Source organism: Ailuropoda melanoleuca, chromosome 11, assembly GCF_002007445.2.
Source record: "Ailuropoda melanoleuca isolate Jingjing chromosome 11, ASM200744v2, whole genome shotgun sequence".
NCBI classification, from domain to species: domain Eukaryota; kingdom Metazoa; phylum Chordata; class Mammalia; order Carnivora; family Ursidae; genus Ailuropoda; species Ailuropoda melanoleuca.
The window spans coordinates 2,035,441-2,048,092 of record NC_048228.1 but is presented as its reverse complement, the minus strand read 5'-3'; the positions used below and the strand labels follow the sequence as shown (position 1 = coordinate 2,048,092).

Genomic DNA, 12,652 nt, shown 5'->3' with positions numbered 1-12,652 from the left:
GGGCCCAGCCCTCACTGCAGGGAGTGGACGGGAGCCAGAGGCTTCAGCACGGGAGGCGCATAGGAGGCCGTGCAGCTGGGACAAACCACAGGAGAGCAGGGTCCCTGGCCAGGAGCTTTGTCTTGGGTCTGAGTCGTTCCCTCCAGCCCTGGCCTGCTCGGGCTACAGGATGAGTGAGGGGTCTCTGGGCTGCGTGGACAGAGGTGTCCAGGGACAGGGCTCATTTGCAGTACTGGCCTCCAGAAGGCTGACGTTTGAGCCCCACGCACATTTGATGACCTCAGCCATGTGTTCAGAGCTTGCGGGGGGCGGGGGTGGCCCAGCAGACCAGGAGAAACTTGGCCCGGATCACACCTGTCCCGCCTGAGGCCGCTCAGCTGTCCAGCAGGTAGCTCCTTGGGAAGAGAAGAGGAGGGGCTGTGGGCTCAGCCGAGTGCCCATTTGGGGAAGTGGCCCGGCCCTTGCAGAGGAGTGGAGCCCCGTTGCCGTGGTGAGTGCACCCCAGGACAGGTGCCACCCCGCTGCTTGCCGTAGGGTTCATGTGAGGTCCAGCCAAGCGCAGGTGTTTCTTGTCACCCACCATAAGAGAGAGTGGCTGGCGTTAAGATACCACAGAAGATGTCCAGGGGTGCTGGGTGGGCCAGTTGGTTGAGTGTCCAACTCTTGGTTTCGGCTCGGGTCATCCCATGGGTCATGGGATAGAGTTGGGCTCCGTGCTCAACGGGGGCTCTGCTTGAGATGCTCTCCCTCTGCCCCTCCCCCCCTGATGTGCGTGCATGCCCGCGTGCATGCTCTCTTTCTCAAATAAATAAATAAATAAATCTTTAAAAAGGAAGGAAGAAAGGAAAAGAAAAAAGATAGATGTCCAGACGCGCTGCCCTCGCCCTGGGGACTGTGCCCCCATCAGGGCCCTGCCAGCCTGTGGTTCTGAGGATATGGGTAGACCCATCCTGTTTCACCCCAAAGCAAAGGCCTGGTGTGGGGAAGCTGGACGCTTGGTGAACGGTCACTGTCCTTTCACCTCCAGCCCCATTCTGCACACGGGGAAGGGCGGTATTCCTCCTTCCCTGTTCAGATCATGGGCGAGGAGACCCATCAGCCCTGGAAGCAGGCTGCTGCGCGTCACCTGTCCGGCTTCAGGCTCAGGCTGTGGTGTGGAGGAGACACTTGGCAGTGTGAAGGTCGCTGAGAATATTGTATTCCACATGTGTAAACCGCCTGTCCTGGGGCTTAAGCTGAGCTTCTAACCCACAGATACATATCAGACCAGAGCTCGAACGTGTATGGACAGGCGTTGCCCACTAAGGCATCTGGGCCACAGGGAGCCAGCAGGGGTTTGGGGCAGGGGGAGAGGCGTGCACAGTGCTTCCTGGGGGGCTTCTCCAGCCCCGTGGGACTCCCCTGGCTCAGGCCTTCCCTCTGCCTGCTTGGCCTCAGAGACCACAGCCCACCCTGTGGGCCCCACCGGCCAGGTCACCTGCGGCTGCCCTGGCCTTTCTCCCTCTCGCGGGGACAGACCGTTCCTTCTGGGACCCCTGAGATCCTGTGGCTGCAGGCCTGGCCAACCTGAAAGCCTGAGGGATGGTCCCCATCAGACCCCCTGCCACAGTCCCGGAACATAGTAGGTATTTGGAAAAATCCATGACTGTGAAGTCGAGAACACATTTGTCACTTGGAGATCTCTGAGTTGTCTGCAGGGCGTCTGTCCAGCCTTCAGGCACAGCCACGTGTCGAGTTCTCATGGTTTTTGTTCAGCGTTTCTGACCTGGTCCGTCTTCCTGTCTGCCTGGTCCTTCCTCCTGTGCGGGGCCTCCCCGTGTCTAGTGGAGGCTGTCAGACACGCTGATGTGAAAGCCAGGCTCCGGCTCCCGAGCTCTGTCTGCCTGGGTGTGAGTTCTTGCAGTGCTTGCTTGGGCTGAGTCTTTCCTCAGCGGCGGGGGTTGGGGTCCTTGTCCTCTGTTTGTGCTGCCCCTTCCGAGGGGTGGGGGAGTGGGCTGTGCTCTGCCACTGGAGGCGACCCTCCTGACACGGGGGAGGGGGGTTCCCATCGTGCTGCCTGGCCACCCAGGTGGGGTCATGCAGGGGAGGCCCCCGCTTCCAGGCCCTTGGGGTGGTGCCCACTCCTTGGCCTGTGCACTGGGGGCCTCTCTGGCCCCATATGCCACTCCTGCACAGCACCGCTCCATGCCCCCAAGCAGGCCCTGCTCCCCAGGCCTCCCTCTGCGGCTCCCCGACTTCCCTGCACCCGTGCGCCTCCCCAGATGCAGCCTTTCTCGGTTCGGGGTCCAGCTTCCTGCGTCTTTGTCTTTCCTGGTTTCGTTTCTGTGGCCGTGCTGCCTCGTGCACCCCTCCATCTGGGGACACCCCGGCTCTGTCCTTCCCCCTACAGCCTGTGTGCACACGGCTCTGCATGCGTGTAGTGTGTTTTTGCCTCCATCCCTTCGCCAGCTCTCAGCGGCCCCTGGAGCAGTCAGTGTGCGGGCGGGGCCCAGGAGCGCCGTGGGTGGTGCTCGGGACACCTTGGCGCCCGCGCTCAGGGAGTCCGTGGCCGCAGGGGGAGAGGGTGCCGTGCTGTGGGCACTATGTGTCTGGCGCTTTGGGTGGCCCCGTGACGAAGTGACATTTGGGGAAGACACAGGTTGTCCAGGCAGGTGGCAGCCCAGAGCGGCTCTGGGGTCAGATGGGCGGGCTCACGGTGCGGGGGGGCTTCGCGCTCAGTGCAGAGCCACCGAAGGGTTTGCAGTCAGACACCTTGCGGGCCGGCTTCCGTTGGACGAGATCACAGCGGCTGCGGGGCGGAGAAAGTGGGTGAGCAGGCCGAGTGGGGACGGTGGCCTTCACTGGCACCGCGGTGCTGTGGCTGGAGGGGGAGGTGGCCTCCATGTACTCTGGAGGTGGCTTCCGGGCTCTTACCATCGGGGACGCTGATGCTGTCCACAGCCCGGGTCGGCCCCTCTGCCAGGCTTCCCTGTGCGGGCTCCAGGGTCACTGTGTGTGTCCTCCCCACACCCCTGAGGCACTGTTTCGTCCCCAGCCCCCCACTCCTGTCCCATTTCAGACGCATCCTCAGGCTGCAGGTGTGGGGCTGGAGGGAGGAGGCTGTGAGGTTGGAGTTTGCCTGCAGGGTGGCCTGAACAAGGGGGAGTGCTCCCTCCAACACTGGGACACAGCCATGGGTATGGGACAGGGATGAAGAAGCATTCCACAGAGGCCCTTCCTGACCCCAGGCTCTGCATAGAGGAATCTGGGGCCTGGTCCCTGCTCGCTGGCTGTGTGACCTGGGGCCACATACTGCCTGTCTCTGAGCCTGTTTCCTTATCCAGCTTAGTGTCCAGCCCAGAGGGCTGCTTGGACCCATGTGCCTGGCCGACAGCCCTCCCTCAGGCCTCCCACCTTCCAGTTTCTCTCCCTGCTCCTGGTGGGGGTGCCCTCAGTGACCCATGAAGTCACTGAGCCCACGGCTCACGCCAGGCGCTGGAGGCTTTGGGGGGAGGTCACTCTGCAGAGCATCCACTCACCCATCGAGTGCCCCTGAAGCCTCCGGACTCAGGGCCGGGCTGGTAGGGTCCCGGGGTGGGGGCATAGCCCACCTGCCTTGGCCGTGCCCTCCGGTGCGCAGGGATATGCGGGCCATGGCTGCAGGGCCAGGAAATCGGTGCTGGGATATCCTGTCCAGCCCGGGTCGGTGTTCTCGCTGGGACGGGACCGGCAGGCAGTTTGGGACCCTCGGGCCCTGAGCGGCTGCCTGGCAAGCCTCACAGACCTGCCCTCCCCCACCCACAGCCCGCACCTCTCCGGCCAGCTGCTTCCTGCCCCGCACACTAGTGCTGGGGAGGGGGGATGGGGCTCGTCGGCACCCCAAGCCACGGGTGGGCAGCTTCCTGGGCCCAGTGGGGTGGAGTGTGGGGCGAGGGTCTGGGAGCAAGGGTCTCCTCTAGAGAAGGAGGAGGGGACCAGCATCTCCCAGGCTCGACCCCTCCCTCCGTCCCTCCTACCTGGGCTCTGCTGGCCTGCGCTGGCATTGCCCCTCCTAGGGGGCGAGCAGCCTGGTGGTTGGCACGCTCAGGTCTCTGAGCAGGAGGGGCGGGAGCTCAGCAGCGGGTCGTTCCCCCACTGCCCACCCTCCCCACCTCCTCAGGCTCTGGTGGCCGTGCCGGTGTGTGACCCAGGACAGAACAGAGCTGGGACCAGTGACCTGACGGCAGGGTGGGGGTTGCCAGCCTGGGAGACGCCCCCCACCCCCGTCCCCTGTGGTCGGGTATCGGCTCTTAAGATGCAGTCTGGGCTTCCATGGGAAGAGGGCTTTCCTCTCTGTGGTGAGGGTCTGGGTCCCAGCCAGCCTGAGGCTTTGCCTCCTGGGGGACGTGGGAGAGGGTCCCCAAGGATGCTGTGGGTGGGCTTGGGCTGCTGCCCCCCCTTACACACCTTCTCTTCTCTCTCCACAGCCCAGTGCAGCGCTGGTCTCTGTTTCAATGGCGGCCACTGCGTGCCTGGCTCAGCCCAGCTTTGCTACTGTCCCCGAGGCTTCCAGGGTCCCCGCTGTCAGTACGGTGAGTGGACGGGCATTCTCCCACCCCTCACCCTGCTCCCTGCGGTTCATCTGAGGTTGTTGGGGGAGCGACCCTGAGACCCCCTCCACGGATGCCTCTGCACCTGTCATCTTAGAGCCTGTCCAGTCGTGGCCCCCAGACAGGTGGGCAGGGCCTGGCCGGGTTGCTGGGCAGCTGGGAAGCGGCCTGTCCCGGGGTCTCCAAGCAGCATTCCTGGCTTGCTGGAGCACCTTGTGTCCTTCATGTGGAAACATGGGGGGCATGCAGGGTCCTACTGGAGGCGATTGGTTCAGTGAAACTTGGCATATCTGTGAATTGATACGTCATGAAAACCGAGCTAGGCTACACGCCCTTGAACAACAGAAACTCAACCGAGTGGATTTTTGAGATCTTGTTGGCTTTGTTAATGGATTCATGAATCAGGCGGAATCCCATCTAGCAGAAAAGGAAAGATTTTTAAGGGGAAGAGAAAGAGCAGGAGAAGGGAAGTTGTCGCTAGGCAAGACAGCCCTCCTCACGGGGACGTGTCCTGGAGCTGAGCTCCCGTGCCGGCTGCTGGCAGGTGCCGCTCCCAGGTTCGGGGCTTGGTTTGTGGAAGTGGGGCTTAACCTAAGTCATACCATTTTGGGGGCCTGTGGTTTTATCGTGGGTGTGGGGGCGTTGGAGTTTTTGTAAAGAAAAGTGCACGCAAGCACGTGAAAAATCCTGAAAAGACCCCGCACAGAGGTTCAAGTTCTTTGTGACGGGAAGGAGCGAGCATTTCTGCAGGGTTCCCTGCTTTGTCCAGAGTTTTTTCTTTGAACGTGAGCGTTCAGGGTCCCGTCGGAACGGGCGCAGAGCCACAGCCGCCCAGTGAGGTGAAATACTTGCAGACGGTTTCCGGAGCTTTGAACGTGCTCCTAGCGGGCGGCTGGAGGCTCCTTCCAGGTGGATGCCAGGACGGACGTCCGCCGCGCTCCAGTGCCTCGGAGCCCAGCAGGCGGCCGGGAAGGGGGCGGGCATCAGTGAATCGTGGGGAACGGGAGGCCCCCTGTTTGTACTGGGGACCCTGCCTGCTGGCTGGTCCCTGTGTGTTCACATGTGGTGGCCTCCCCCCTGCCTCCAGCATGGGCTGAGGGCAGGGGTCCTGGGGAGGGGCTGGGTCCCCAAGTTCTGAGACAGGTGCCAGCAGCTGGGGGTGCTGATGATTGGAGAAGCTGGTCAGGTGGCTCTGGTTGCTGACCAATGCCTTCTGTTAGCCGGAATGTTCTTGGCTGAGCTAGCTTCGCGATCCTGCTGCTTCATGGGCTCTGTGGGCTGGGCGGACAGATGCCTGGGCCATGGAGTGAGGGTGCCCCAGCCAGACCTCCTGACTTTAGGACCCTGAGCCCCTCAGTGGGCTGGCCAGGTGTGACCCCCCCCCCCAGGCCGGCTGGGCTCCAGGCTGGGTCTAGGCCTGGATGGAGGGGGCCAGCTGTCACAGCTCTTCTCGGTCTGGTCGGTGTTTATGGCCGTGGGTGCAAGTGGGGAAATGCTTTGGGAACCTTCGGACTCACTCTGCCGACCTCAGTGAACTGCGTGCTGCTTTGGTTTGAGTTTCATTCAGGTTGGGGTGAGAGAGCTGGTTCCAGGGGCAAGCTCCCTTTGGGGATGTTGCTGGGACAGGGCTGTGGAGATGCTGCCGTGGTCCCTGCTGCGGGGGAGGGCCGTGAGGCGGTGATGCTGTTGTGTGGCCTGTCTTTGGTCACGTCCTCCAGGAAGCAGCTGGGGACACCTGCCCTACCCCCTGCTCCTCTGCCCCTGCTTCCTGTCAGCCATTGGCCACCCCTCTGCTCCTGGCCTGACTCTGTCCAAGGGCCCAGCTCTGAGCCTCCCGGGCTGGTGCTCCCTCTGGCGTGAGCAGCCAACCCCACCCTGAGACCGTAACACTTGGCTTCCTGGGTATGGGGGGGGGGGCTCGAGGACTGCAGGGGCACTGTAGGGAGAGAGCTCAGCATGGGGGAGCTCAGCATCCAGCAAGTGACCCTGTGTCCGTGGGAGAGTCCCAGGGCCACACCTGTGGGGTGGGCTCAGGCCTACACTTGGTGTCTCTGGGTGGGGTGGGAGCAGTGCTCACATGCTCTGCCCTCTAGCTTCATGGGCCTGGGCTCCAGACTTGACTTTGCCTCCAGAGCAGTCCCTGCTCTCCACAGCGATGGCGGGGGTGGCCTCTCGGGGCCTGGAGGCCAGCCTGTGCCATCTCGGTGCACCCTGTGTTCCCTGTGCTGAGGAGGAACCCAGGGTCAGGGAGGTCAGGCAGCTGCTTACCACTCAGCAGACCTGGGGCTGGAAGTGCATTCTGTCCCACTGAGCCCTTGGAACCTTCGGCTGGCTCCCAGTGTAGCGCTAGACCTCAGTGGGGCTGCATCAAGCCTTGCTTCGGAGAGAGAGGGGTAGATCCCCTGGTCCCCACCCTACCCTGACTTTGTACCCGGGGACCTGGGCTTGTGACCAGCCTCGGCCCTCTGGGGTAGGCAGGCTTTCTGGGAGAGTGGCCAGTTGGGGGGTAGATGTGGCCTTCAGGAAACGGTAGATCAAGCTGGAGGGCGGCTGCTGGGCTTCCTGCTGAGGCACTGCCTGCTGGAAGAAAGGCTGGATGTGCAGGGTGGGTGTTGCAGGGGTGGGTGTGTGGGGCTGGGTGTGCAGGGTGGGTGTGCAGGGTGGGTGTGCGGGGTTGTGTGTGCGGGGTGGGGTGTGCAGAACTGCGTGTGCAAGCTGGGTGTGCAAGGGTGGGTGTGGGGCGGGGTGTGCAGAACTGCGTGTGCAAGGCCAGGTGTGCAGGGCGGGGTGTGCAGGGGTGGGTGTGTGGGGTGGGGTGTGCAGGGCGGGGCGTGCAGAATGGGGTGTACAGGATGGGTGTGCAAGGCCGGGTGTGCAGGGTGGGGTGTGCGGGGCTGGGTGTGCAAGGCCGGGTGTGCAGGGTGGTGTGTGCAGGACCCGCCGCCTGCAGGGACGCCCCCGCCAGTGCCCCGCCCACACCCCCGACAGCACCGCCCTCCAGTCTCTCCATCTGGGTCTGGATGAGGCAGACGGAGCCTCAGCACAGTCGGGAGTATTTAACTAACCCCCCAATTATAATTGATTCCAGTTTTGAAAATAGAAGCCATATTTTTTTCTGGTTCCCCAAATTCTTTCATTTGAATCAAAGAGTGGGAGGGAGGGAGGCACCCCGCTGGGTTGATTGTGGAGAGCAGAGGGGGAGGGGGACCCTATGAAGAGGGCCCCCCCCTGCTGTGGAGTGTGTGGGGGGCAGTGGCTTAGCCCTTTGTTCCACCTCCACCCGCCCCCATCCCCCTCCAGGAAGGCGGAAGGCTCTCTGCACAGCATGGGGCAGGAACACAAAGGGGGCCTGTGCTGGCAGAGCCCAGGGTGGGGCCCCCGAGTGTGTGGGGCTGGGCCCCAGCACCCACAGCAGAGCTCCCCGCCTCGGTGCAGTCAGGGCCAGCTTCCGTGTCCTGGAGGTGTGACCCTGGGCAGCGTCCCCTGTTTGTCAGGTGGAGAGGGAGGGTGGTTTTGTGCAGGTCCCAGGTGTCCATGCAGGTGAGGCTCAGCACCCCGGTGGAAGGAGGGGGGTGGGGTTGGCAGTGCCATCTCTCCCCAGAGACCTGGTCTGCTGGGCATGAAGGCGTTCGGGTGGATGACCCGGTGGCTGGGGATTGTCCCTGGTTCTTGGGGGAAGTGCCTACAAAGCATGCCTGAACTGTGGGGCGCAGCTCACACGTGGCCCCTCCCTCCGGTGGCTTGGGGTGGGGACACCTCCAGGACAAAGGGCCCCCCTGCCCTGTGGGTCGGCACCATCAGTCAGTAGAGGAGGGCGTGTACCGCGGGGACCCCTTGTCCTTGGTTGGGCTGCAGTGGTCCCATCCATCCAGCAGGACTGGTTTGCACCCACAGAAAATACGGCTGTCTCCCCTCCGCACCCAGATCACGCGTGTGTGCTCCCGAGTGAGCGTGGGCCAACGCCCCCACCCCCCAGTACCTGCTGGCCACGCGCGCGTTTCCTGGCTGCGGGCATAGGGTTTAAGGGAAATCCAGGCAGGAGACACAGCCTCCCGGAGCGTACCACCTCTTGGCATGGCTTGCTTGTACACTGGGCGTCATGACGGAGCCACCAGTCCTGCCTTGGGCCTTGATCTCACCCGACCTCGTGGGACAGAAGCAGACGGAAAACTCAGGCCTGGGTTATCTCTGGGTACTTTCTCCGTCCAAGAAACTTTGGTTTTGGTTTCCCTCTAGGCCCCAGTTTCCTCACCTGTAAAATGTCTCTGAGGTGGTTTTGGGACTCTGGCTCTCAAGTCCAGCTGAGCAGAGAGCTGGGCGGCCTGGAAGGCTTCCTGGAGGAGGTGGGCCTGTGGGCTGGGAAAGGTTTGGGGAGGTGCAGGTGGTTCAGGGTGGGCTTTCCAGAGGAAAGAGAGGCTAGAGCAGGGCAGCAGAGAGGAGAGAGTGAGTCAGCGTGGCCTGCAGGGCCTGGGTGGGGACTGCAGTTAGCAGTTAGCTTGGAACCCCCAGGGCCCTTGGCTGCCCTCTCTGGGTCGGTGGAAGACCTGAAGCCGAGACAGCTGCCTGGGGGCTGGCTGGCCTGGCAGGTGCCCCGGGGGACCCAGTGTGAACTGCTCCTCCACCCCCATGCCAGCCCAGCAGGGACAGAGGTCAGAGGTCCTGCCTGGAGCCTCCGTGCCCTGATGGGTCCTGCCTTCTGAGCAGGAAGCCGGCGGGTGGGGGACCCTGGGTGTGGGCTGGAGGCGGCCGTGCTGGGAAGCAGGCCAGTAGGAGCAGGCCGCTGTCCCTGCAGGGCATGGGGGCGGGAGCAGGCCCCGTGGTCCGAGCCCCTGGCCCTGGCTCAAGGGCGGCTCTGTTTCTAAATTGGGATGATGGATCCATGGAGAGGAAGCAGGCCCTCCCAGGCTCCCTTCAGTGCTGCCCACTGTGTCTGAGGGTGGGAGTCTGACCCCTGGCCCGAGGTCCAGACACCAGCACAGGCTGCTCTTGGCCAGCCGCTGTGAGCAGGGCTGGGAGCTGCTGCTGCCGCGGGAGCCTGGGCCTCATCAAGGGGTGGGCAGGGGAGGGGAAGTCAGTCAGTGCTGCCCGCCCCTGAGGGGCTGGGGGCACGGCCCGCCGAGGCCAGGTTCCAGCACCCTGGTGGTCCTGCCACCCGCCGTGGCGTCGCTGTCCCCAAGCTGGCAGCCACAGCGGCCCCGGCCTGGCCTGAGTCCTTCAGAGGCAGCTCGGCCACTGTCCTGTGGATGTGGTCTCGGGTTAACCTGTCTCGACCTGCCCCTGACCTTGATCCTGGGCCGTGGTTCCGGGTTCCCTGCACCCTTCCCTGTACAGCGTGGTGTGGTGGCAGGGCGGTCGGAGAGTCCTGTCGGCCTTCAGCAGCTGGGTGCTTTCTGACCCCCACAGCCGGGGGCAGCCCTGTGAGCACCCGGCACCTGCCCCCCGGGCTGGGGACACGCCGCCCCCTTGGCTTCCCTGGGAGGCTGCCTTGAGGGTCCAGCCTTTGAGGAGCTGGGTCCGCTTTCTAGGTCATCAGAAAAGCCAGCCATGCGGTGACCTGCGGTGCGTGGCTCTCCTCTGTCTGGGTGGCCCGCTGCGCTCCTGTCCCACCTGAGGGGCTGGAGCGGCTGCGGGCTTTGTGCTCACGCACGTCCGCCTTAGCTGCGGGAGCACGTCCTTCCAAGACAGCTCCCGAAATCTCTAGAGCCTCACTTTCCTGCAGGACGTGGCTCTGGGGAGTCTGCCTGGCCTGGGGGCCACCTTGGCCGTTGGGAGGGGAAGGCCTGGGGGTCAGATGGAGGGGCGGGTGTTGGCCTCCGTCCTGCTGTTCTTGGTGGTTGGCTGGGCCAGGTGTGGCGGCTGCCGGTCCCTCCAGCAGGCGGGCCTGGCCACATCCCTGCAGGGCAGCCAGTCTGCAGACGGTCTGTTCTGGGTCAGCCGAGGCTGGCCACACGCAGAGCCCGAGCCGCTCTTTCAGAGTGGCTGACTCTGGGAGAGACATTGGTGTCCACACAGTGAATCGCTGAACTTCCAGGTTTGACCTCCCCCCCGCAACCAGCCACAAAGGCGCTTCTGTCTTTTGGGATGACTGTGGCCTCCGGGCCTGCCTCGTGCACAGCAGGGCCGTGGGCCTCTCCCAGGACTGACTCCAGAGTCGGGGGTCAGCTTATGGTGTAATTATAGGCAGGAGGACCAAGGCGCAGACCCTCCCAGTAGTGGGGGTCTGTGAGCCTGCCCCCTTGCTCATTTGGTGAGTGGGCAGCTCAATGCCCCTGCCGACGACGTGGGGCCTACTGTCCAGGCAGGATTGAGGCTCAGATTTAGAGGACAAGGCCTCCCTGCCTCCCGGCCCCCCAGCCTGCCCTAGGCTACAGGCCCCGCCCCATCCTCCTGGGTGGTCTCCTGAAAGGACTGTGACTCTGTTCTTTGCCTGCCTCAGCCACAAAGCCCTGTCCCCCCTCCCCAAAGTTGACCCAGACTCTTCTGTGAAGTGCTCTGTCCGTGGACTGCAAGGGTGATCCTAGGGGGTACTCTGGGCGGGCTGGGTGCTTGTCCCATTTTATAGATGGGGACACTGAGCCCAGGCCCTTCCTGACCTGCTGGACTCCGTGGTAGCTCACTGTTGGCCGACAGCCTCTTGGACCCACCAGCGCTGGGCTGGCTGAGGTGAGGGAGCCTGGGTGGTGTCCGTGTGGGTCCCCAGACCGGCGTTACCTTGGGATGTACAGGCTCTGGTGCAGGGACTCCCTGTCGTGTGTTTGGGGCCAAGGGGCCTCTCCTGGGCCTCTGGCATATTTTTCCCAGTAGCCCACTGGACTGAGTGGAGCCAGCAGCCGCCCACTGTTCCAAGAAGCCGCAGAGCCAGATTTTATGGCACCCAGCCGGCCACGCTTGATGGCTCAGCCACGCCAAGGGGGGCAGGCTGCCTGGCCCCAGGTCCTTGGGGACCCCCGGTCTGCACAGAAGCTGCCCCTTGTCCCCCCGTGCCCTTCAGAGCCTCACTGCCTCAGACTTTCTCCACCAGTGGAGGAAGGCAGAGCTCAGGGGGCCTCTACGGTGGCTGTCTGCCCGGGAGCACTCCCGGCCTGCTTGGTCGTCCCATGGGTGCCTGAAGGACAGGTGTCCTGGTCAGCAGAGGTAGCTGGATGGGGCCGGGACACTAGTGCAATGCGGGGGGCCCTGCACTTGGGGAGGTCTCAGCCCGGATGTGGGAGAGACCCTCACAGCACAGGCGAGGACGTGCATCTATGGATGGAACTTGCTTGGGAAGCCGTGGGGTCCTCCCTCCGCCCGTGTGTGGACCCGCCATGCTAGCAAGGCTGCCTCCCGGATGAGGTCCCCACTGTGCTGGGGCCCCTTCTCATTGCCCCGGAAGTCTGCCCCCGTGGGGGGCTCTGTGGCTCGCCCCTCCCGCCCCGCACCTGGCCACTGGAGCACATCATGAGTCAATAAAACGAAGCCAGCTACTGAGCCATTGGTGGAGACTTCAGGGTCTAAATTCCTAAGAATTCCTGCCTGGGGTGGTCCTGCGCTCAGGAGCCCATTCTGGGCCTGGCTCTGCCTCCTTAGTGGTTGGGCCCCTTCGGCGGGCCACCTCCCTGGCTCCCGGCCTGGCAGTGCCCCGAGACCTTGTGGAGGGAGGGCCTGAGGCAGCCAGCAGTGCGCCTCCGGGCCAGCCCCCGACCCCTGGCTGCTTTCTGGGCTCTTGGAGGGTGCGATGGCCTTGTGTCCTCTCCACCCAACCAGGCATGGGCCGCCCAGAGCCCTGGCTGTTCCGGAGGCAATTCTAGGAAATGTGCCGACAGCCTGTTTTCAGGACTCCTGGGGCTCGTGCCTGGCTCTCCATCCAGGGAGGATAATTAACGAGGGTTCTGCAAGCAGGGAGCTGGCATCGGCATCCTGAGTCTGCTCTCGGGTCTTGGCGGCTCCAGGCATTCCAGAGCAGGGCCTGGCCCCCTGTGCCCGGGTCGAAGTGGGGCCTGGGCAGCATCACACGGAGTCAGTCCAGCTGATAACGGGGCAGTTACTTCAGGAGGAGACAGCAGTGGCCAGGGTGCTGGCAGCCTGCTCAGCCGGCCTCCAGCCAG

General features: G+C 63.8%; 1 protein-coding gene across 13 annotated transcripts in view; it reads left to right on the top strand.

The window, feature by feature from the left end:
* The window catches only part of MEGF6 (multiple EGF like domains 6), an 88,736-nt gene that overhangs the window by 15,708 nt on the left and 60,376 nt on the right, over positions 1 to 12,652 (top strand). For 12 of the 13 annotated variants that reach the window (XM_034671097.1, XM_034671096.1, XM_034671090.1 and 9 more), the window contains one exon: positions 4,446 to 4,550. The exons of the other annotated variant lie outside the window; for it this stretch is intronic. In XM_034671097.1, the coding sequence (XP_034526988.1) occupies positions 4,446 to 4,550 (105 nt within the window). The remainder of the gene's footprint in view (positions 1 to 4,445; positions 4,551 to 12,652) is intronic. 13 annotated transcript variants of the gene reach the window in all.